The sequence below is a fragment of the Pelodiscus sinensis genome, unplaced genomic scaffold (assembly GCF_049634645.1).
Source record: "Pelodiscus sinensis isolate JC-2024 unplaced genomic scaffold, ASM4963464v1 ctg51, whole genome shotgun sequence".
Taxonomy (NCBI): domain Eukaryota; kingdom Metazoa; phylum Chordata; order Testudines; family Trionychidae; genus Pelodiscus; species Pelodiscus sinensis.
In genome coordinates this window covers 684,972-709,953 of record NW_027465873.1, presented here as the reverse complement: position 1 = coordinate 709,953, position 24,982 = coordinate 684,972, and the positions used below count along the sequence as shown (strand labels likewise).

At 47.8% G+C, this 24,982-nt stretch overlaps 1 protein-coding gene and 1 pseudogene across 1 annotated transcript; one reads left to right on the top strand and one right to left on the bottom strand.

Moving 5' to 3' along the window:
* Positions 1-374: 374 nt before the first annotated feature.
* On the bottom strand, positions 375-7,877 carry LOC142824172 (endogenous retroviral envelope protein HEMO-like; annotated as a pseudogene).
* A 12,858-nt stretch (positions 7,878-20,735) lies between these two features.
* On the top strand, positions 20,736-22,413 carry LOC142824171 (uncharacterized protein F54H12.2-like). Its single transcript, XM_075915892.1, has 2 exons — positions 20,736-20,913; positions 21,125-22,413. Exons 1-2 carry the CDS (start codon positions 20,736-20,738, stop codon positions 22,411-22,413), a joined length of 1,467 nt encoding a protein of 488 aa, XP_075772007.1.
* Positions 22,414-24,982: the final 2,569 nt, after the last annotated feature.

Sequence of the window (24,982 nt, the reverse complement as noted above, 5' to 3'; positions counted from 1 at the left end):
TGTTTAACGTCCGTGACTTTACTGCTAGGACCGAGGTCCCATCGCAGAGGGTAGCCAAACAGGCTAACAGACGCCCCAGTGTGTAGGAAGAGCTTATTACACCTTAGATTTTAACTGCTAGAACACAAAGTTCCTTCGCAGCGGGCAGCCTGGGAAAGGCTGGAAAGGTGCCCCAACGGATCTTGTCACCTGGGAGTGACACGGATCCAAACGCCCAAGCTTTCCCTATGTCTGTCCTTTTATGACCGGCTGAAGTTCTTTTAAATTGTGCTTGGTTCTATTACAGCAACTGAAGGAGTCAGGTTAAAACTTAAACAGTTACAGGTTTATTAAAGGAACTTATAAATCATATGGTTACAATGGCTATTGCTCTATTTCATAATTATTAGCAAAATATAGATCTTAAAATGGTTACAGGAAAAAGGTAAAGATAGAAAATAGAAATAATGGTACTAAATGACAGCTTAATCTTTAAAGAGCTCTAACACTATGTATATATACTTAAACAAAGGACCACATCTAGGTACAATTTTTACCCCCTTCTGTGCCTCTCGACTCCAGCGTGTCAGGCCAGGGCCTGTCTCTCAATTCCTCGGAAAGACTAATACGAGGTGGGCGTCCCCTCTGGAACCTCGGGAGGTCAAACACCAAACCCGACCAGCAGATAGATGGTAGATTGACACACAAAGCAAGTGTGCTGCTGGACTCATCTTTATACCCCTGGGGGCCCGTATTCTCTTTCTTATCTTAAGAGGCCAAATTTTACTGGTCCGTTTTGTGGTGCCAGTTCTTACAAGCAGGTTACAAGTTAATTTACACTTGTAAGAGAGGAAGATAACTAAATTAGGACTGCCGGATGTTCTTGTTGGGCGGGAGATTCCTTCCCCCATGGACGGGTATGTGTTCGTATCAATATGGGTTAAGTCAAGGGCACGATGTACAGCCTCTTGGTCAACAATTAGTTTGACCACCCTCCTATCTCTGCTTACAGTTGGTCACGGTCACTGAGCCAGCATATCTAAACCTCCTGCTCCAAGGTTTTCAAAGAATATGCTGTTTTCCTGCTCTTATGTGCCCTGCATGGTTTTAAGCAGACAAAGATGGATGTTAAAATGGGGGTTCATGTCTGGCTACATTCCACCCCGATACGACACACTATGTCCTAGGATACAAGATGGCGGTGATACCAGCACCTCTTGCCCACCTTGGGGGAATCTAAAAATGCCCGATGGTCTGATTAAGGGGTTCATAATCGAGGAATTGTCCGGGATCTTTTCCTAGTGCTGCATATCGAATATGCACAGAAGAGATAGCTACATTAACTAGGCGTTTCACAATACACAAGGTTATGCAAAAAATGATTATAACAATTACAATAGTTAAAACAGTGATTAGAATGGAATGCAGGAAAGGAGTTAGGGAAAGTCCTAAATGTTGGGCTAACCAATTTAGCCATGAGATTTCCCCATCTTTAGCTACAGCATGTAGTATTTTAACTGCATCTTTTATAGCAGATACATCTTGTTCAATCTGCCCTGAGTGGTTCACATAGAAACAACAAGATTGATTAATCACAGCACATACTCCTCCTTGTTGGGCTAAAATTGCATCTAAAGCTATTCTATTTTGTAGGGCAAAGCGGGCCACTGATTGGATCTGCTCATTAAGTAGGCCCAGAGCATCTGCAGTGTGGTTGAAAGCTATTTCTAGTTGCCCTGACACATTTACTATGGCTTGTTCAAGTTCAGCTACTCCAAGCCAGGGCAAGAATGCACAGGTAAATCGATGGAAACCTGTGGGACGTCTCACAAGAGGGTTAATAGTAAATTTCCTCTTGTATCGGTGCAAGAAGCTTCCAAGGTTTGTGATACCTGGAGCTGTAATGTGTGGGTGTACCGTTAATCCTCCAGGCACAGCATGTCCCAGAGAGCACCGTCCTGTCCATCCTACTGGCAGGTATTTGTAGGCCTTAGTCCCACAAATGAAAAATAGTCCAGGCTCTTTGTTAAGGATAGGGGAATATGGCCCCTTGTACCATCCCTTTCCTGTGTGTCTCTCCTTTGGGGCATGGTACGCAGCACAATAACTGCTATTAGACACAGAACACTGGAGGGCGAACAGCAGATCTTGTAGGATCTGGTTTGGTGGCAAGAGGTCTGCCTTAGCACACTGGTCAGGCAGCAGGCTACTGCCATTTACCAGTGTAGGGTTGTAAATGTATCCAGTGCTAGGGACTATAAAAAGGGAATTATTGTACCAGGCACTGCTTTCCTGGTACTGGCTGAAATTCAAGGGGATAATGGCAGCATTGCTAATGCCAAACAGGGGTCTGTGACCAAGGGAGACATTAATAACATTTCCCCAGAAATTAAGTGTTCCTTGGTGTGTGTCCTGGTCTGAATAAATATCCCAGGCTCCTAGTTTCTTATTGAAAGTGGCAATGTGGGTACACTGGTGGTCCTCAAAGCTACCTAGCTGAGGTCCACTGCCTTCCTTACTTTCAAAACAAATGGGGTACATTTCTTTAGAGTTTCCAGTTACATATTCTACTGGGTTACTCCATACCGTTCGTCGCCACGTCCAGTGCCATTCCTTTAACCTCCCCCCAGAGTCATTTTGAGGACTGCGGTAGTCGCTGCCATCGAACCACACCGGTCCCCATTGGAAGATGTTGCTTTTGTTCCACCAGTCATTTGGGCTGAGAGGGACAAACTCAATTTCCAGTCCAGTAGAGGAATCCAATAGGGTGCACATCCAGCAATCTGTGGCAGCAGCAACAGAAGCAATGGTTTGAATAGTGGATGTTCTGGTACAGCAGTAGCAGTTGGGATGAAAAGGAGACCTATGGCAAGTAGGAGTGCCACGTCTCGTTTCAATAGTCTATAGCTGATGGTGATTGCAAACATCACGACAGCAAGCAGTATATATATACACACAGTTCATAGTGGCTTTCTGATTCCAAACAGGCATTGGGAGGGATGCATCCGACTGGAGCACTGTTCGGGGCCATTGCCTCAGTTTCCTGTAATAAAACATAAGGTCAGCCGGTCTTGGATACAATCCAAGCCTCAGTAATGGTTATTGGTGTTAGCCCAGCGTCTGCAGTGGTCCAGACTCCTTTTCCCTTATAGGAGTGCAGCACGTGGGTTTGTGTTCCCAAACTGGGGTGTTTAATTACCACTGTGTCGCCAGGTGCATATTTGGAATCTTTAAGTGGTACAGTGGGGTTTGGAAAGATTCTCCCTGTAGGGAAAAATCCTTTGCTGATTGGACTGCCCGTAGGAGTCTGTCGATTGTTTAATCTTTGCACTACAGTATCTAATCTGTTTCCCCATTTGCCATCTGTGGGCCTCAAGTGGGCTTTCAACAGTCCATTCCAGCGTTCGACCATGCCATTAGACTGAGGTCGGTACGGGAGGTGAAAGGTCCATTGGACTCCGTTGCGGAGGGCCCACTCATTTACCAGTTTGTTCTTAAAATGTGAGCCATTGTCAGACTGGATTTCTTGGGGTGTTGGGACAAGGGCTATTAAGCGGTTTAGTCCTATGACTGTAGATAATCTTGTTGCTACTCGAGTCGGGTAAGCAAACCCAATTCCTGAAACAACTTCTACTCCAGTTAAAACATATTTCCACTTTTGCTTACTGGTGGGTAATGGACTAATATAATCTACTTGCCAGGTTGCCCATAGCACTTTCCCATCTCTTAGCCTGGCAAACCGTTGTCCTTCTGTTATATGTTTTCTGAATTCAGCACAGAGGGTGCAAGCTCGTACCAGATCCCTGGCTTGTTGGTGAGTGATAGGCCACCCCCTGGCATGTGCCTGCCGCACCAGCTCATCACTTCCTGTGTGTCTTAAGGTTTCATGCAGCCAAGTATACAGGCGTTCCCAATCCACCTGGGTAGTGAAAATCTGTGCTGCTGTATCTGCTAAGTTATTTAGCTGTACAGCCGGGGTGTTATTCTTTTGGTGAGCTGGCACATGACCTATGCTTAAGGCATGTTGTGTTGCATGCTGGTATATCCATTTCCAATATTCCAGTCCCCAAACAGGTCTTCCCCCTATTTCCCAGTTATTATTCTTCCAGTTAGTTATCTACTGGGTGGCTCCAGCCTATACAGCATAGGAGTCAGTGTAAATGGTACTAGCGCCGGCCTCACAAGCTAGTTTGATTGCTGCCAGCTCTGCAAGCTGAGCTGACCCCTCTATGTTTGCAGTCAGGGGTGCAGCAGATGTGTCTGCTGAGACTGCTGCAGCCTTCCCTATCCATTTCCCTTTCACTAGCTTGGCGCTGCCATCTGTAAACCATACTCCTTCAGGTTGTAATGGGTTAAATGGAGCTGCATCCTTAATAGGAGATGGCTGTGGGGGCAGGTGGTACTCTTCAGGCATTCCCACCTTCCACAGGGATTCTTTAATCATGGTGGGGTTTTGTGCAGTGTCTGCCCCACCCACCCTGTGGTGTAAATAGAGTGCCCATCTCTGAACAGTCATTTTCTGGGCTACTCCCTGTGGCAACTCCTTTCCCTCCAATATAGGCTTAATGATTGGGAGAGGAGTGTGAAGTGTGATTAATGTGTTCACAGATTTGGGCCCTAAACTTCTCTTAGGTCACATAATGTATTCTTTAAAAAAACAAAAACAAAAATAAAAAACCTTTGTTAGGAGTCTGATCTAATGCCCACTGTGGTCAAAAGGAGTCTTCCCATCCACTTCAGTGGGCACTGGATCAGGTCCTAGCTCTTTAGTGCATTACAAGCATACTTTACAGGAAGTTGTCTTTAAAAAAAACCCAGCCTCTCATTTGTTTGGCTCATTTTAGTCTGACTTGCCAAAGTTTTTTTTTCCAAGGTGAAAGCCAATGAACAGGTGTAAATTAGCTTCTTCTGAATCCATTTGGCCTTAATGAAACTCAATCTAATTGCCACTAACTTTAATAGATTTTTTTCACTTGCTAAATGATTTAGTCAATTACATCATTTTATAAAAAGTAAAGGCATCTCTCATAAAGTCAGAATGCCCAGGGCAGCATTATACAATATGGATGCAATAAAAATACAGGGTTTTAAATACTGTACTACTTTTTGTGGAGAGGGGGTAACAAAAGGAAACTGATGTCAAACTTCCCACCTGACCTATAGATTGATCTTTGCTTTATCACACCTCTATTATGATAAAGCGGACACAAAGTACTTCTGAACAGAGGTTATAGAGGGAGCTTGTGTATAAAGGGTCACCTGAAAACTGTGCCCATAATGATAACATTTAATTTACATAACAGCTGAGAGAAATAATGGAAATATATATACACATTTATGTATTCATATTTTATAGATGTGCAGTTTTAGATCCATTATGTGTTGTGCTCCTAGTGCTGCCTATAAAGGTTTCTCAACATTTCTCACTATAAAACCCTATTTTCAGTTGCTTTTAACTTTACCAAATTTTGACCATTAAGTCTGACATTTTCTACATCACGTGCCTTCCTCAGTCTGAAGGGTTTTTTAAATAGCTTCAGCCAATACAATACAGCCATTTCTGAGAACAAGGCTAGCAGATAACATGTTTGGCCCATGTTTAAAAAAAATCTGGAAATCTTTTCTCTAAACAGTTCCAACCTCCTTATATTTTAGAGTAGGGTCTCTCCTTTGTGACAGACAGGCACCTTTTTCTGTCCCTCTGAAAATCTGCCCAAATTTGGTCAAGTTTTAAGACTTTGGAAAAAATGCAGTTTGCATATGTTTGTTAGAGACTTTTTAGAGTTTAACAGCTAAAATCTGAAGTTTCCATCTTCACTGACCATGCTTCATGCAATTAAACTCTAAGTATTCATAGAATCATAGAGCTGGAAGAGGCGGCCATCAAGTCCAGCCCCCTGGAAGGCCATCAAGTCCAGCCCCCTGCCCAAGGCGGGACCAATCCCAACTAAATCAACCCAGCCAGGGCTTTGTCAAGCCGACACTTAAACACCTCTAGGGATGGAGACTCCACTACTTCCCTAGGTAACCCATCCCAGTGCTTCACCACCCTCCTAGGGAAATAGTTTTTCCTAATATCCAACCTGGACCTCTCCCACCACAACTTGAGACCATTGCTCCTTGTTCTGCCATCTGTCACTACTGAGAACAGCCTCTCTCCATCCTCTTTGGAACCTCCCTTCAGGAAGCTGAAGGCTGCTATCAAATCCCCCCCTCACTCTTCGCTTCTGCAGACTAAACAGACCCAATTCCTCAGCCTCTCCTGGTAGGTCATATGCTCCAGCCCCCTGTGACGGACCGGGCCGTGTCTGGGCACAGCTGAGGGCGTCCACTCAGGGCGAATTGCTCAAATTCGGGGCTCCTTACAGCCCCCAGACTGGTGACCTCTCCAAACAGGCCATAAACCAGTCCCACAGAGCGCTTCAGCTGCCTGCCTGAAGCCTCACGAGCAAAACCCCTCCGACACCCCAGCAATATCCGTGCCCCAGGTGGCCCCGAGCCTCATACACAGGTGGGGGGTCCTAGCGCCCAATCCCACCTACCCCGAACCAGCCACAGATCCCTGGTCAACTTACCCTCTGGATCTTACCCACAAACCACGCTGAGCCAATCCTTTAGCATCTAACAACTAAAGGTTTATTACTACAATAAAGAAAAGCATGAGAGTAAGGTTGTTAAAGGATAGTACATTACATGCATCGAATCTCCCAGTTCTCGATGCAGGCTCTAGCAGAGATGTTACAGCTGCTGGTTTAAAAGTCCTTGTTGCGCATCCTAGGATCAGGATGGGTCCACAGTTCTTTCCGGCCCTTCGATCCCTGCACTGCTGCCTCTGGGATGAAGTGCTGAGCTGAGTACCAAGATGGAGTCTACCACATGGCCTCTTTATACCTCCTTCCTGGTCTCCTCTTGGCTGCAGCAGGTCACCTGGCCAGCGGCCTATCCCTGTGTTCCCTGCTGGTAGCCCCTAGGTATGAGTCATCACTCTTGAGGTGTGTCCTTGGCCTATAGAGGGCTATTGTTCCAGAGCTTTGCTCGTTAGCATGTCCATAGGCTGAGCTGCTTTGACCATAGTTCAACCACATATAGAGAAACATTTGGTATCCACACAAAGTACATGCTTATAACGTCACTGTGGCGGGGTAGCCCCGCCCCTCCTGAGAGCCACCGGCGCGCCGCGGAGAGGGGGGGAGGACTCAACCCCCGGGACGGCACAGCCCGGCGCCCGCGGCTTCAGCGCAAGGGAGCCGGCGCCCCGGCCGGGGAACGAGCCGGGGCGGGCGGGGGCGAGAGAAGCCGCCGTGACGCCGCAGGCACGGCGGGGGGGCTCACCCCCCGGAGCGGTACAGACCGCCGAGTGCGGGGCAGGAACGGGGGAGCCGGCACCCCGGCCGGGTGACGAGCCGGGGCCGGCAAATAGCGCCGGAAGGGGACGGGGGCGGGGTGACGTCAGGGGGACGTCACATGACGCCCGACCCTGGGAGGGGCCGCAGGGAGACGAGGGCGCTGACGTCATCTACCTGCGGCCGGCGGCCCATTCAAAAGCAGCCGGGAGCCAGGCAAGGGGGGAGGACACAGAGGAGACGCTTCCCCCGCAAAGACCAGCGAGCGTAAGCGGGTGTTGGAGGCCCTGGGTGGGGGCCGAGGGAACACCCAGGTGAACCGATTGGTTCCGGGGGAAGAAGTGGCCCAGGGCAGGGACGCGGACCCTGAGAGCAGGGGAGTTTAGGGGGCTCGACCCCCCCTGCTAGGTGGGGAGTCTTTCCCTTACCTTAGGGCCCTGGGCTGGGGTCCGGAGCGAGGGCGGGCCCGGACCCCCTTCCCCCAACCGCCGTGGGGCACGCACGGAGCGAGTTGCGTGAAGTGGCAGACGACGCCTTGGATAACTGAGGGGGCAGACCTAAGCCCCTCCGGGGGCCAATCCCCTACAGTCACATACCGACATTATACAATCACATGAATAGCATATATGGAATCAGAAGAAAGTAGGCTTCTATTTGACACCCCCTTTGTGCCACTTCTGGGGCCAACCCCCCCATGGGTGCAGCAGTGATCTGGCTGCTCCCCACAAAATCCAGTAACGTGACACCCCCTAATCATTTTGGTTGACCTCTGCTGGACCCTCTCCAATGCACCCACATCCTTCCTGTAATTGGGGGCCCAGAACTGGACACAGTACTCCAGATGTGGCCTCACCAAAGCCGAGTAAAGAGGAATAATCACATCTCTGGAACGACTGGCAATGCTCCTCTTAATGCAACCTAATATGCCATTAGCCTTCTTGGCTACAAGGGCACACTGTTGACTCATATCCAGCTTCTCATCCACTGTAACCCCCAGGGCCTTTTCTGCAGAACTGCTACTTAGCCATTTGGTCCCCAGCCTGTAACAATGCTTGGGATTCTTCCGTCCCAAGTGCAGGACTCTGCACTTGTCCTTGTTGAACCTCATCAGATTTCTTGTGGCCCAATCCTCCAATTTGTCTAAGTCACTCTGGACTCTATCCCTGCCTCTCCCCCTAGCTTAGTGTCATCCGCAAACTTGCTGAGGGTGCAATCCATCCCCTCATCCAGGTCATTAATAAAGATATTGAACAAAACCGGTCCCAGAACCGAACCTTGGGGCACTCCGCTAGAAACCGACCGCCATCCTGACATCGAGCCGTTGATCACTACCCGCTGGGCCCGGCCTTCTAGCCATCTTTCTATCCATCTTACCGTCCATTTATCCAATCCACATTCCCTTAACTTGCTGGCAACAATATTGTGGGAGACCGTATCAAAAGCCTTGCTAAAGTCAAGGTATATAACATCCACTGACTTCCCCATGTCCACCGAGCCAGTTACCTCATCATAGACGCTAATCAGATTGGTCAGGCACGACTTGCCCTTTGTGAATCCATGCTGACTATTCTTGATCACCTTCCCCTCTTCCAAGTGCTTCAAAATGGATTCCTTGAGGATCCCCTCTATTGCATAAAAAAGCCTCCCCCTGAGCTCACTAGATTTATATACATGGATTTTCTAAAGCTACACCAAACTGTAAGGTCTAAGGTTTTAAACTGTAACTTATTATGATCCTTGTCAATCTTTGCAGTCTGTATAACTCTCAAACTTACTGTAAACTGCAACTTTGTAATCTTTGTAACATGCAGCCACCTTGCTTGTAACTTTCCCTAAGCTTCATTCTCCCCTGAGTGAATGGAGAGAGAGAGTGAGTGTGTTTGAAGCAGGCGTGGAACAATGGAGCACATTTCAATGAGTCATCACAGTATGGGCATGCTCCCTGCTGGAGAAAGGGAAGTCTGGGCATGCTCCCTGATGACAAGGGGAATGAGTCACAGGGGCCATTCAGACACTATATAAAGAGAAGGAGCACATGTGAGACTCTCTCTTTTTCCTTCCACTGATCCTGAGAAGCTCCTCTCCAGTGTCCCTCCTGACCAGCTTCCCCAGCCATGATGAGCAGACAAACCCTCCAAGATTCACATGCCTTGGCTCCTTCTGCAACCCATATGTCTGTGTAAGTGTGTGAGTGCCTGAAGGCAGGAATGAATGGAGGTGTGTGTGTGTGTGTGTGTGTGTGTGTGTGTGAGAGTTATATCTTCTTTAGCTTAAACCTTTGGTGGCTGCTTTCTCCTCTTTAGTTTTATCTAGTGGAAAATAAACCCATACTAGTGTAACCCTGGGTGGTCTCCAGTGAGAATATTTTTGGGGTAACACCCTCCATGATTTTTCCAGGGACTGAGGTAAGACTGACCGGCCTATAGTTCCCTGGATCGTCCTTCTTCCCTTTCTTAAGGATAGGCACTACATTTGCCTTTTCCCAGTCATCCGGGATCTCTCCTGATCTCCACGACTTTTCAAAGATAATAGCCAAAGGCTCCTCAGTGACATTTGACAACTCCCTCAGTGCCCTCGGATGCATTAAGTCCAGACCAATGGATTTATGTACGTTTAGCTTTTCTAAATAGTTCCTAACCTGTTCTTTCCCCACATTGCATCACTTAGCTCATTAGTCTGGGAACTGACCTTGTCCGTGAATACAGAGGCAAAGAAAGCATTGAGTACTTCAGCTTTCCCCACATCATCTGCCACTAGGTTACCTCCTTCATCCAGTAGGGGCCCCACACCCTCTCTGATCACATTCTTCTTGTTAACATGCCTGTAGAAACCTTTCTTGTTATCCTTCACATCCTTAGCCAGTCGCAATTCCACTTGCGCTTTCGCCTCCCTGATAACCCCCCGGCATTCTCGAGCTATACATTTAAACTCCTCCCTGGTTATTTGTCCTAGTTTCCACTTTTTGTAAGCTTCCTTTTTGTGCTTAAATTCACCAAGGATTTCCCCGGTGAGCCAATCCGGTCTTCTACCATATTTGCTTCTCTTGCTACGCATTGGAACGATTTCTTGTTGCGCCTTCAGTAAGGCTTCTTTAAAATACTGCCAGCTGTCCTGGACTCCTTTCCCCTTCATGTTAACATCCCAGGGGATTCTGCCCATCAGGTCTCTGAGGGAGTCAAAATCTGCTTTTTTGAAGTTCCAGGTGTGTATTTTACTACTCTCTTCTTCCTTTGGTCAGGATCCTGAAATCTACCATCTCGTGATCACTGGGGTATTCTATATCCCAGAGTTACAGGGGCTGCTCTGGACTTTCCCTGCAATGACTGTTCACAATGGCTTGAGGCCAGGGTGGGGCTGGACACAGGAGCTAAGGATAAGAGGCCTGTCATTCCTGTGCTCTCTGTGACATCCCTGCTGGTACCCACCCAGGCAGTTTGGGAGGACAGTGGTTGATTCAAATGCAGAGGGAGCAAAGTCTGGACCTAGCGGAGGGAAAGTAGTATACTGAGATAAGGGATCTGGTGGTACCCACTGGGGGGAGTGGGAGAGAGACAGAATGGCTGGGAAAGGAGACTGGGGCAGGGAGCTGGTGAGGAAAATGAGATGGGGATTGGGATTGGCTGAAAAAGGAGACCAGGAGCTTGTTGGGTGGGACTTGCATTGCAGAGGGAGGGGAAACTGATCTGTGAAAAAGCAACTGATACTGGGCAAAGAGACTGGGACAAACAGCCTGGGATGGAAGTGACTAGAAGGACCTGGAAAGACAGTGGATGGAAAAATCCAGGGTGGGAAACTAGGATTAGGAACTAGGTGGGAGACTAGTCCTGCCATGAGTGGAAGGGACTAACTTCACCTCTTGAGGTTTCTTCCAGTTTTATGATTCTAGGATTGGAAGAGAGACACATAGGATGAGGAACAAGAACAGAAGAACTGGAACTGATTGAGCAAAGCATCTGGGGACAAGCTGTGGGACACAAGAACTTGCTGGGCAAGGATACTGGGACTGGATGGGCCAGAGAATTGAGACTCACACAATGAACCTGGTGTGAGACTAGGACTGGCTGGACAAGGAGACTGGGACTTGGGGAGTAGAGACTGGCACTAGATAGTTGAGAAGATGGGGATAAGGACCAGAGGTGGTATAGAGATGGACTGGGACAAGTTGGAGGGGATGTGACAGATGGGAGTCAATCTTAGAATGGCCAGAGTTTGTACTCAGCAGAGCTCACTCCCTTCCAGAGCCCAAAATTAAACTCAAGATTTGAGTGTCTCAGTCCTCTGCTGTCAGCAAATATCTGTGAAACATGCTGGTAAAACATGTCTCTCATCCCCTTCTAGTGCTAGTCTCCATGGAGGATGATAACCTACTATTGCTATCAGCATAGGTGACTGGTACCAGTGGAGAAAGGGGTGCAGAAAGGGCCACCCAGCAGTACAAGGAGGGTGCACCCCATTTAGCAATTAAAATTGTGGTGGGAGCACGGGGTGGGAGTGCACCTCCCGAGTGCTACCACATGTTGCTTATGGCTGTTAGCTACTCCATTAGTTCAAGTGGCAGAGATCTGGGAGGTGGAGCTTGCTGGCAAACTATGTGGTCATGTGCTATTTTTGCTATGGGATCCAATTCACAGAATGTGTGCTGCTCTAGGGATGAATCAGGGTTGTGAAAGAAAGGAGACTGTTGTCTGTAGGACCCCTGCCTCAATTGTAGCTGAAGTTGAAAGACAGCTCTTTCAACTCTTACATGGCCATGGGATAAGAGGGAAGGTCCTTTCTTGGATTGAGAGCTGGTTAAAAGACAGGAAACAAAGGGTAGGAATAAATGGTAAATTTTCAGAATGGAGAGGGGTAACTAGTGGTGTACCCCAAGGGTCAGTCCTGGGACCAATCCTTTTCAACTTATTCATAAATGATCTGGAGAAAGGGGTAAGCAGTGAGGTAGTAAAGTTTGCAGATGATACCAAACTGTTTGGGATAGTCAAAACAGAAGCAGACTGTGAGGGACTCTAAATTTCATTTGCCATTTTGTTACCCAATCACTCAGTTTGGTGAGATCTTTTTAATGTGGATAAGTGTAAAGTAAAGCACATCAGGAAAAATAACCCCAACTATACGTACAGTATGATGGGGGCTAATTTGGCTACGACAAATCAAGAAAGAGATCTTGGAGTTATCGTGGACAGTTCTCTGAAAACGTCCACACAGTGTGCAGCGGCGGTCAAAAAGGCAAATAGGATGCTAGGAATTATTAGGAAAGGGATAGAAAATAAGACCCAGAATATCTTACTGCCCCTGTATAAAACCATGGTACGCCCACATCTTGAATACTGTGTACAGATGTGGTCTCCTCACCTCAAAAAAGATATTTTGGCCTTGGATAGGGTTCAGAAAAGGGCAACTAAAATGATTAGGGGTTTGGAACGGGTCCCATATGAGGAGAGGTTAAAGCAACTGGGACTTTTCAGTTCAGAAAAGAGGAGACTGAGGGGGGATATGATAGAGGTCTATAAAATCATGAGTGGTGTGGGGCCGATAAAGAAAAGTTATTTATTAGTTCCCTAAATAGAAGAACTAGAGGACACCAAATGAAATTAATGGGGAGCAGGTTTAAAACTAATAAAAGAAAGTTCTTCTTCACACAGCGTGTAGTCAACCTGTGGAACTCCTTGCCAGAGGAGGCTGTGAAGGCTAGGACTATAATAGAGTTTAAAGAGAAGCTAGATAATTTCATGGAGGTTATGTCCATAAAAGGCTATTAGCCAGGGGATAAAATGGTGTCCTTGGCCTCTGTTTGTCAGAGGCTGGAGAGGGATGGCATGAGACAAATCGCTTGATCATTGTCTTCGGTCCACCCTCTCTGGGGCACCTGGTGTTGGCCACTGTCGGCAGACAGGACACTGGGCTAGATGGACCTTTGGTCTGACCCAGTACGGCCATTCTTACGTTCTTATGTTCTTATGACAGGTAGTAAAGGAGGCAGGGGATTGCAAGAAGAGAAAGGATGATCTCAGGTTAGGGTGCATGAATGCTGCTCCGGATAAATTAATTCTGTCCCTGTCTCTATCACAGAGACCCTATCTGATGCTGAGTGAGTCAATTAAACAATCCTCTTCACAGGTGGTCACTCACTAATTGTGTGTTCCTCACTTTCTGGGGCATGACTTGAGACCCTGGTGTTGAAGTGCAGAATTGCTACACTTTGAACATATAAAGTGCTATATAAAACCAGGTCCTAGGCATTTCAAATTGGGCACCCAAAAATCAGTGAGCATCTCTCTGCCTCCACTCCTGATCTGAAAACTGGAGATAAAACAAACTCTTCACCTTGCGGGGGTGTTTTGAAGAAAGATAAATGTTTGTGAAGCACTCAGATATTGAATACCATAGACTCCCTGAGAAAATCAGCAATCCTGTCTTCAAAGCTAGATGTGAATGGTGTGCCGTAGCTAAGGCCAAAGGACACATAATAGACAATTAATATGAAACAAAATATTGAATAGCTGCTCATAATTGAGCACCATCCATCCTGTTCACTGAGAGAGGCAGGGGCCCAATGAAAAACTAGTGTATGATCATGCAATTAGAGACTGTCCAATAATGCATACACACATGGAAAGCCACATTAAATTGTTGCATTTCCTAACCTCTGAGTGCTTGACTCCATTAAATTTGCATCATTCTTTTAATAGAAGTTTTGTATGTAATATAGATATAGCCTTACAACACACATTTAGAACATATCCAGTGACACACGACACATATGAATGCATGTTGTTCTAATGTATGCGTGTGCATTGTCCTCTGCACATCTGTGTATGAACAACTAGGGCTGTTCTTTCCTAGTGCTATACTTTAAGGCTGTGTCTAGACTGGCAAGTTTTTCTGTAAAATCAGCCGCTTTTCCGGAAAAACTTGCCAGCTGTCTACACTGGCCACTTGAATTTCCGGAAAAGCACTGACAATCTCATGTAAGATTGTCAGTGCTTTTGCGGAAATACTATGCTGCTCCCATTCGGGCAAAAGTCTTTTTCCGAAAGAATTTTGCGCAAAAGGGCCAGTGTAGACAGCACAGTACTGTTTTCCGCAAAAAAGCCCCGATCGCAAAAATGGCGATCGGGGCTTTTTTGCGGAAAAGCACGTCTAGATTGGCCATGGACGCTTTTCCGCAAAAAGTGCTTTTGCGGAAAAGCGTCCTGCCAATCTAGACGCGCTTTTCCGGAAATGCTTTTAACGGAAAACTTTTCCGTTAAAAGCATTTTCGGAAAATCATGCCAGTGTAGACGTAGCCTAAAGGATCTGGGCTGTAAAGTATGTTAAATAACTTACAAATGATAAGCATAAAACTGGATATCCTGAGGGGGGAAAGTCAATATAAAGCCTGGGTCCAGCTAGGAGGGCAGTAGGTTGTAAAAGTTAATGAGAATAATTGTTGAGAATTCTTGCTTTGGAAAGAACCCTCATGAGGGCAGAACTTTAATTATTTCTGTCTATTAGGGTTAATTTCCTGGTCCTGACCAGAAAACTAGTACCTAATAAATATGGGCAAGTAACACAATGATTTAAGCTGCAGCAAAATAGCCCTTAACTGCAGGGGAAGTTTAATATTTTGGAATCAACCTGATTGCATGCATCCATTGTGTAAATGGTAAGGAAATGAAATAAGCATGTGCCCTATTTTAAGGGGTAAATATTTCAGGGCACTGAAAACCTTACAAAAACTTTCTTCGTGGTTTCACCCTCACTTGATGAGGAGAAATCCAGTTTGTTTAAATATGTTTTCAGGATGTCTAAAATATCAGGGGAAGTAAACACAACTCCAACAGGGAGATTGCAGTGGCGCTAGTGAAATAAATCCACAGATCTGAAATCATTGGGGGTCTTTCAACAGCATATATATGCACACTGACTCAGCTATGCATATAGATGAACAGCAAAAAGAATTAAGGTTCACTAAAAGCCCTTTACAACTAATACTGGAATTAATTTGCAACATAATTCTGGAAATGTGTGTGTATGGGAGTGGATGTGATATGTAGATGCGCATGTATAATGGTGTGTCTTGTATCTATATAAAAACTAGGCAAATGTGTGGGACTCTGAACAAATACTTATGTTGACAATAAACATGCTTACCATTGTGCTATGAAAATATATTTTGGACAATCTGCATCTCATCCACAAGAGAAATCAATCCCTGCTGTTAATGAAATATACCTACATTTTCACACAGCCTTTCCTTTCCAGAGTAATGTGAACTCTGTTAAACTATTCCACTCATCAGTCACACAGAGGGCACTAAAATATCAGCTAGTGCAGGGTTTTGGAAAACTGGCTCTTACTGAAGTTGGGCAGTCAGCAAACTTTTCTTTTTGCACAAAAACGGATTGGCAGAAAATATGCAAATGAGATCGCGACTCATGCAAATGAGTCCCTCATTAGCATATTTTTTGCCGAGAAAACTCGTAGTCTAGACATAGCCTGATCACATGGGTTTCTCGTGCAGAAATGCAAAACGAGGCATTCAGGCTACATCTACACTACATGCTTCTTGCACAAGAAGCCTTTTGCGCAAGAGTTTTTGCACAAGAGCATGTCCACACCTCAAAGCATGGATGCTCTTGCACAAGAAAGCTCTGATGGCCATTCACAGAAACCCCTCTGAAGCATCCACACTTGCCTTTTTGTGCAAGAACTCTTGTGCTAAAGGGAGTTATGCCTCGTAAAAGGAGGTTTACCTACGGCGTTAAAAGCCCGCTGTTCTGCTGTTTTACTCTTGATTTCCTTGCGCAAAAGTGCATTTGAGGTGTGGACGCTCCACGGGTTTTTGTGCAAAAACCTTTCAGTGTAGATGTAGTCCAAAAGCCCTGAAACGAGCTATTGAGGCCCAACTACCTTGCTTACTTGAAGAGTTTTTCAGCAAGGAACCAGTCTTAACACAGAAGGACCCAACGTAGCCAGCCTGGCTTATAAAAGAGACAATTGTAAGAGATACCACTGGGGCTCCCTGCTCCTACACCAGATTACAAGGGGTGTGGAGAAGAGATAAAACCAATGTCCTCAGTTGTTCATCTCTGAGCAAACCATCCAGTTCTAAAGCTTCAGGGGGTAGCCGAGTTAGTCTGTAACTGGAAAAACTTAAAAAAACAACAAATAGTCTAGTAGCACCTTAAAGACTAACAAAACATGTAGATGGTATCATAAGCTTTCATGGGCACAGCCCACTTCTTCAGATGACCAGAGTGCTGGAAGTCCAGTTCAACTGACTCTTCCTCCCAGCCTCACTTGGCTTGCGTGAAATTCCATCTTTACACAGTATTTCTGAAATGCCAGGGCAAACACGCTTAGCTTCTGGTGTGGAAAGTAAGAAGGGGTCTCTGTGTGATTCTGGGGGAGAAAAGCAGCTGTGTGTGTGGTTGGGGGGAGCAGAGGGAAATACTGCATCTGTTAATGACAAATTGGCTAAGAGTAGTAAATACCTCGATACCTTTCGTCACCATGCAATTTTGACAGGTGCTCCGCCCCCTGACGTCACCTACACCCGCCCTCCCCATGACGTCAGGGTGACGTCAGGGCCTGACATCACCTCCGCCCGCCCGCCCCCTGATGACGTCACCTCCGCCCGCCCGCCCCCTGACATCACCAAGCGCCGCCCCCCCATTGATGAGATTACCTATCCCCGCCCTTTATACAGAGCAGGGTTTCAAGATGGCGGGGCCGTCATTTTTCCGGGGTTCGGGGGACCTCCTGTGAAAAGAAAAGAAAAGGGAGCTCTCGGGCGGCCCGTCTCGACCCGCGGGGGCTGAAAGAGGGAATGGCCGGAGGGCGGCCGGAGAGGCCTAGCCATCTGTTAGGCGGAGCCAATAGAACTTTATCTCCGCCCTCGAGGCCGGACCAATAGAAGTTAGAGGGTGTTTTTTATTTTGTTTTTTATTTTATTTTATTGTGTTTTTTATTTTGTATAAAAGCGGGTTAGTTTTAAAACCAAACGACACGGACCTACGGGCGGGCCCCAAAACAGAGCTATGGCCGGCCTAAAGGATTTTGCAGACATTAAGGAAACCGAGCGCTTTTGGGGCGCCCTGAAGGCTACACTGCTGGCTCAAATAAACATTCCTATAGACAGAGTGTCGAAAATGTGGGGCGGTTTGACGCCCGTGAAAAAGAAGAAGAGCTGCGCGGAGGAAAACCCTAGGACATCTACGGCGGACGAAGAGCCGAAAACAGCGGTAAGCGGCTCGGCGGGGGGGTTTTGTAGCAAAAGGCGGACAAAAGCGGTCGCGCGATACTAATGTTATATTTTTATAGGTTAGCGCTCCAAAAGCAGAGAGCACGCACGAGGCGATGATCCCCGAGGAAGAAGAAGACGCCGTGTACGAGGACATGGCCCCCGAAACACGGACCGCTGTAAAAGAAGGAGAAAGCGCAGACACGGCAACGGGTCCCGAGGAAACAGAAAAAGTATACAGGGCCGTGGGTCCCGAGCCAGAGGCCGGAGCGAGCGATAAGGAAAATCACCCGCCGCCGCCGCCGCCGTCCGAGGGGCCGATAAACTCCCCGGATTCGGGGGCAGAGGCAGAAGAGCGAGAGATGGTAAAAGCAAAATTTATTTTATTAAAAAGAAATAAAATACGGCTCTAAACAACAAAAGTTAAATCTCGTGTTTAATAACAGGAAGCCGACGCGGGGTATGACACGGACGACGGGGTGATTGAGGTAAAAGGCTTTATTTTTACGGTAAAACGGGGCTCGCAAAAAAAAAAGATGTAATTTTTGGTGTGTTTGTTTGTAACAGCTGACCTCTTCAGAGGATGACGAGAGCGGGGCTCGGACGGGGGTAGCCGTGATATGCACTTGCTGCTTTTGCGTGAGCACAGAGGAGAAAAAAAAAAGCCACGAAGAAAACAGCCAGGACGAGAGAGAGCTGGTTATGGACGATATTGTTAAAGCCGTGATAGTAAAAGTGTTTTACCATTGTTTGAAAAAGGTGATGTTTGAAACCTGCGCGCCGTGTGCGGAAAAATACCCCGAGCCGTTTAATTTTAACATTTTGTTTTGGAACCGCTCAGAGGAGTTTTACCAACTTAGACGTATCGCTACTAAGTTGGATGTCGCGCGGGTTTTGTACATTATTATGGCCGAAGGGCACAAATGGGATAAGCTAAACGTAACCTCCGAAACGGTAGCACACGTTATTAAAACGCTCAGGGAGGTAGCCGAGAGCGCAGACCCCACGACCTATTTGATAAACCTGTCAAAAAAGGTGATGATAAAGGCGGGCCGCTCGGCACGCAGAAGGATTGGCAAAATTAACCCCGACACTTTTTACGCGTCGCGTCGCGTCGCGGGGTTGAGGGGGTTCAAAAAAAAGTTGTGTTTTGATTAAAGCGTTATGTGTAGGCCGAAGGCTTATGTATTTAATAAAGCAAAAGAAAAATGTTGTATTCACGAGAAACATCCCGACGCCCGTGTGCTTATTAAAGCGAGCGGAGGGGCGGTGCGGGGGTTTAGACATGGCCGCCGGGCTAAAAGCGGTGTATTATTCTCCCGGGGAAGCCGGTAGTTTTGGGGGCGTGACGCCCCTATATCAAGCCGCTAAAAGGCGGCACGCGGCTTTAAGTAAAAAACAGGTCGCCGACTGGCTCGCGGACCAAGATGCTTACGCTTTACACAAGCCGGCAAGAATTAAGTTTAAAAGAAATAAAACCGTGGTGTCCGACGTGGACGCGCAATGGCAAGCGGATTTGGTCAACATGACGCCCTACGCCGGTCACAACGACGGCCGTAAATATATTTTAACGGCGATAGACATTTTGTCTAAGCACGCCTGGGCGGCGGCGCTAAAAAACAAAACGGGGCCCGAAGTAGCTAAGGCCGCGTGCCTCAAAAATTACAAACAGATAGAGGAAAAGAGTTTTTAAACCGGGCTTTAAAAACTTTACTAAAACAACACGGCGTGCGCCACTTTGTTACCAATAACGAGGTGAAGGCCGGGGTGGTGGAGAGGTTTAACAGGACCCTGAAATCCAAGATGTGGAGGTATTTTACCGCCCGTAACACCTTTCGGTACGTTAACGTGTTGCAGGCCTTTCTAGACGGGTACAACGGGAGTTATCACAGGACCATAAAAAGACGCCCCGTCGACGTGACGCCCGCTAACGCTCTGAGCGTCTGGAAAACAATTTACGGGGATAGTTTTAAAATAAAAACGGCGCCGCCCCTTTTTAAAAAAGGAGATCACGTGAGAATTTCTAAAACAAAGGGGGTGTTTGAAAAGGGCTACGAGCAGACCTTTACGGATGAAATATTTATCGTCACCGACGTCGTATCGCGGGGGCCGAGACCGGCGTACGCGTTAAAAGATTACGGAGAAGAAAAAGTCAGGGGGTCTTTTTATTCCGAAGAATTACAAAAAGTTAACCCTAATCAGGACCGCGTGTATAGGATAGAAAAAATTTTAGCCAAAAAAGGGCGGGGTAAAAACCAGCTTCTTTTAGTAAAATGGAAAGGGTGGCCTGATAAATTTAACAGCTGGGTAAAAGCGGCTCACGCGCTAGACCTTTAAGACGGTTGGGGAAAAAAGATGGCCGAAGGGGGCATTTACGTCACCTTACCCAGCAACGCCTCCGCCGCGGTTTTTCCTCGGAACACCAGCTCCAATTTTACCGTACAGCTGGCCAAGCCTTTAAATTTGAACGGCCGCTGGGAAGTCGCCTTATCCGAAATTCATTATTGTCATTCGTGGAATACCCTGTCTCACGAGACCCTGTTTACGATAGCCTCGGAAAAAGAAATTCACCGTCTTACAATGCAGCCCGGTTATTATTCCTCCGTTCAGCATTTAGTAGAGGGCATGAACGAATCCATCAAGAAGCAGGCCGAGAACCAAACCGCGTGTCTCGTTTACGACCCGGTGACCAGGCGGGTTTGGTTAAAAACCGCCGGGGGCGCGGCTTATTTTTCCGCCGAGGGGGAGCTGGCGGCGCTCTTGGGCGTGATACCGAGCAGGCCTTGCAAGGTGGCGCCGCACCCCGCCGACATTACGGGCGGGTTTAACTCTTTATACGTATACACGGACATCGTGGAACACCAGTTAGTGGGAGACCACTACGTGCCGCTGTTGCGGTGTGTCCCCGCCCAGGGCAGCAATAACGAATTTATTACCCTCGCCTATGACAAGCCGCATTACGTGCCCGTGAGCAAGCAACACGTCGGGACCGTGACCATCGAAATAAAAACGGATCAAAATAAAAACGTTTTATTTAGTTACGGAAAGGTGATCGTTAAACTCCACCTGCGACCCAGGAAAACGGAGGAATGAGGATCGTAAAAAACCACGGGGACCCCGCGGTGTATAGAAACTACTATAAAGCCCAGGCGGGGTATGCCCTGCCGGGGTATCACGGATTACCCGTGATGTACGGGGCCGGTTTAGGCGGAATTTTTCGCGGCCTTTTTAGGAAAGCCGTCCCCCTGCTGCGAAGAGGCTTTGAAATAATTAAGCCCCACATGAAAACCGCCGCCAAAAACATAACCAAGGACGTGGTGAGCCACGTGACCGGCGCCGTCATGAACAAAATCGGGTCCCAGGAAGGTTCGGGGTTAGCGGTGGTGCGGCGCAAAAGAACCGCGACGCGCCTCCCGTTCACGGGGCCCCCCAGGCCCTTTAAAATAAAAAAGGCGTCGGGGAAACGCCGCGCCCCCAGAACTAAAACGTGCGCTAAGACGAAGAAGAGACAGAGCCCCGGGCCCCGCGGTAAAAGGGATATATTTTAAAATGTCTTTTATTCATTGCGGGTCCGAAGAATGTGCCAAATCGGAGCTGGATCTCTTTCAAATAGCCCCCACGCAAACCAGCATCGAGAACAGTTACTACGTGGAGATTCCGCCCCTGTCCGCTTTAACGGTGAACGCCCCCCTAGAATTTTTTATTTCCGGACACGGAGATCATTACTTGGATCTTAACAACACCCTGCTGCACGTGTGTTGTCGGGTGGTAAAAGCAGACGGCACGGATCTGGATGATGACGAGCGGGTGGCGCTGACAAACTACCCCATCGCCGCCCTTTTTAACCAGCTGGACGTTACGCTGGGCGATCGGCTGATCAGCCAGAGCAACAACTGTTACCCTTACAGAGCCATGATAGAGTTGATTTTGAACTACGGCCACGGCGCTCTCAAGACGCAGTTTTCCGCGGGGGGGGGGTTTCAGAAAGACACAATGGGGCTCCTCGAAAACACCGCCCTGGCGGGCGTGCGAAACGAGGGCTTCCAGCGCCGGGCCAAACTAACCAGCAACAGCAGAAAGCTGGATTTGCTGGGGGTTTTACACAGCGATTTGTTTTTTCAAGAAAAGCTTTTGCTAAACGGCGTGGACTTAAAAATTAAACTAACGCGTAGCAAAGACGCGTTTTGCCTCATGAGCGGAAACGCGGCGGAGAATTATAAAGTGCATATTATTTCGGCGGCCCTGTTTGTAAAACGGGTAAAAGTGACGCCGGGGGTTCGCTTGGGGCACGCGGAGGCGCTCATGACCGCCAACGCTAAGTACCCGGTAGACCGCGTGGGCCTAAAGGTGTTTAGCATACCGGCCGGCAGCCGCGTCAGCAACCAGGAAAACCTTTTTTTGGGGCAGCTGCCCAAGCAGCTCGTGATCGGGTTTGTAGATAACGACGCCTTTAGCGGCAGTTACGTTAAAAACCCCTTTAACTTTAAACATTATAACATTAATTTTGTGGCCTTATACGTGGACGGCGAGCAGGTGCCGGCTAAGCCGCTGCAGCCCGATTTTGAGAACGGGAACTGCGTGAGGGAGTACCTGCAGTTGGTGCAGGCGACGGGGAAGCACGGAAAAGACCTAGCGCTTATAATAGACCGCGAAGAGTTTGCCCGGGGTTACACGCTGTTCGCTTTTGACCTGAGCCCGGATCAGGAGGGCGCCGACCATTATTCCCTGATTAAAACCGGCAACCTGAGAGCGGAAATTCGGTTTGCTACGGCGCTGGACTCCACTATTAACATGATAGTGTACGGCGTGTTCGACAACGTGCTGGAAGTGAACCACCAGAGAAACGTCCTGTTTGACTATATGTAACGATGAACACGGGCCAAATAATACGCTTTTTATCGAAGGACCCTTCATTTTTAGATGTTTTTCCTAGCGATAGGCTCCCGGCGGGGCGTGTGGTGGAAAGGCCCGCGGGGCTGATCGTTAACACCCACCCCCATCATTTGCCCGGGGAACACTGGCTGGCCCTTTACTTACCCGGGTGGGGGGAAGGAGAGTTTTTTGATTCCTACGGTTTGCCCCCAAACAGCGGTTTTTTTCCTAAATCTATCATGGCTTTCTTAAACCGGAACGCTAGCCGTACGGTGTTTCAGCAGAGACAGCTACAGGACCCGCTAGCCGTGACCTGCGGATATCTTTGTATATATTTTTTAAAGCAGCGGGCTAGGGGCTTATCTTTTGATCAGATTTTGAAATTGTACTCTAACGATTTACTGGCAAACGAGCGCATGGTGATGCAGTTTTTAAAAGGAAAAGCGTCGCGGGGTCCCAAACCCGTGTCGAACGTGTTTCGGCCCGTTCAGACGTGCTTGTCTTGTCGTGAGTTTAAAGAGGCGCGTTAATAAAGCACTAAAATAAAACCGAATCGTGGTTGAGTTTTTTATTTTACACCTTTAACCAAGCGATTTTCTGCTTTTTATCGGCGGGCCGCTGAGAAGAGACCTCTCCCGACTCTAGCCCCGCTTTAAGGCTGTCTAAATATTCTTTATTGGTAACGTGACTCACGACGGCGGTCGGGGCGTTTAGCTCCGCCAAGGCTTTCATAAAAGCCTTCCAGCCCCTGGGAGCAGCTTTCTTGTTAGCGAAAGAATAAGGACCCGTTACCCCCCTCACTAAGTCGAGCATGTGAGAGCCGACCACGGGCGTCCCCCGGTACACAAAACCCCCGTCGGCGGTCCAAGAGGCGATGTCTTTATGCCGGCCGAGTTTATGTAGCAGCATTTCGGCTTTTTTTTTATAGCGGGGGTTTACCCCCTCCAGCACGTCCCGAACCACAAAGTCCTCGGTTCTGCCGACGGCTTCGAGGGGAGGCTTTTCCTCCGACGCTTCTGTCGGGGGCTCGGGGAGCCAGAGACTTATTTTATTTTTTTCCGCTTCCCCCTGCCTGTTTAACACCAGGTATCTTTGCAAAGCCCTTTCGTAAAGTTTTGCCTTTTCATAGTCGGGGAGGCCGGTTCTTTGAAGAATGTCTTTCATTTCCGCATCCAAACGCTGAGCGGCGGTGGTTCTGATGTTTTCTTCCCCGCCTTTCAGCTGCTCCAACTGGCGGCTAGGCACCAGATACAGTTTTTCAGCGTGCTCCATTCTTTGCTCCTGCCCCGGGGCCGGTGGGGGGTGGGTTTTATCTGCTGGTTAGCAGGCCCGACAGTAGAGGGAGAGCAAAGCTCAGCAAGGGGCCGATAAAGCCTCCCGACTGCTTGACAAGCAGCTTTTTCTTTTTGAGTGACAGGCTTTTATCGCTCAGTTTTTTGATAGCCCGCCGGTTTTTTTTTAGCACGCTTATTTGGCGCGGTTTGAGGGGGACGTTGCCCTTTAAAGTGTTGAGCGCTATTTCGGAGATGGCCGCCACCAGGTCGTCAGAGGCCGCGCAGAGGATAGCTTTTCTTTGCCGCGGCTTGGCTTTTATGAGAAGCCTTAACAGAGCCAGGTTTCTGTGCACGCGCGTGGACATGATCGCGCGGAACCCCGCTCTTTTGTAAAAATGGGGACCCTCAGTACAACTGTCTATTTTTTATTAGCTTTTTTAAACACGTATACGCAGGGCCAGTCGGGGGGAAAAAGCCCGGTTCTTAACCTGTAGGCTTCGGGCGTTGAAGCGTTTAAATCCACCAACAGGTACCCGTAAGGTCTTTTGGTAGCGTCCTCAAAGGCCTCCAAAAAAAATCGCGTTTTACCGGGATACATCTGGCGGGCCAGCGTTGTGATTTGCAGCTTATCGCGGGGGTTTTTAAAAAGAACCATGTACTTGGTATTTAAATTAATCGTTCTGCTTTTTTTTCCCCTGACAAAAAATGTTTTGCACGATGTACATGACGCTCAGGTTTCTGTGGTGTACGTATTTTGTAAAGGCCTTTTCGATTTCGCCGTTTTCAGAAGCAGACTCCATCAGGTCGTCTATAATTACCATATTCGCTTTATTGCTAGGAAACAGCCGTTCATCATTAAAAGTTTCCGGTAACCCCTCCATAAACGTCACCCACGGAAATTTTTGCAGCAGCTCTTTATACAGCGGCTGCCAGCAGCTATAGCACCAGACAATGTTTTCAGGCATGCGCAATAGCAGTTTATCCCCGTTTTCTAACAGCTGCTTTATAAAAAAGGTTTTTCCAGAGTTCGAAGGGCCGCAAAGCAGACAGGAAAAGGGGTGAACGAAGCGAAGCGGGCTTTGCATTATATTTAGTACCCGTACGGCCAGGTTTTGAAATCCTCCTCGAGAACCCTTTTGTCGTAAACGACCTTTTGGGTTTTTTTTTAGAGTTCTTGTTTCTATCAGCCAGTGTTTTTTTACCCTGACTATCCCCGGCTGTCGTACCACGATCTCTTTTGGAGCGCCCCCCGCCGGGTAAGCCCTGACGAGCTCTTTTAAACTTTCAAA

Bases quoted from the DNA above. Each gene is read 5' to 3' on its own strand.
- LOC142824171 (XM_075915892.1), top strand. From the start codon at position 20,736: ATGTACGGGGCCGGTTTAGGCGGAATTTTTCGCGGCCTTTTTAGGAAA. The intron at 20,914-21,124 runs GTTCGGGGTTAG...GCGGGTCCGAAG, and splicing joins CAAAATCGGGTCCCAGGAAG to AATGTGCCAAATCGGAGCTG.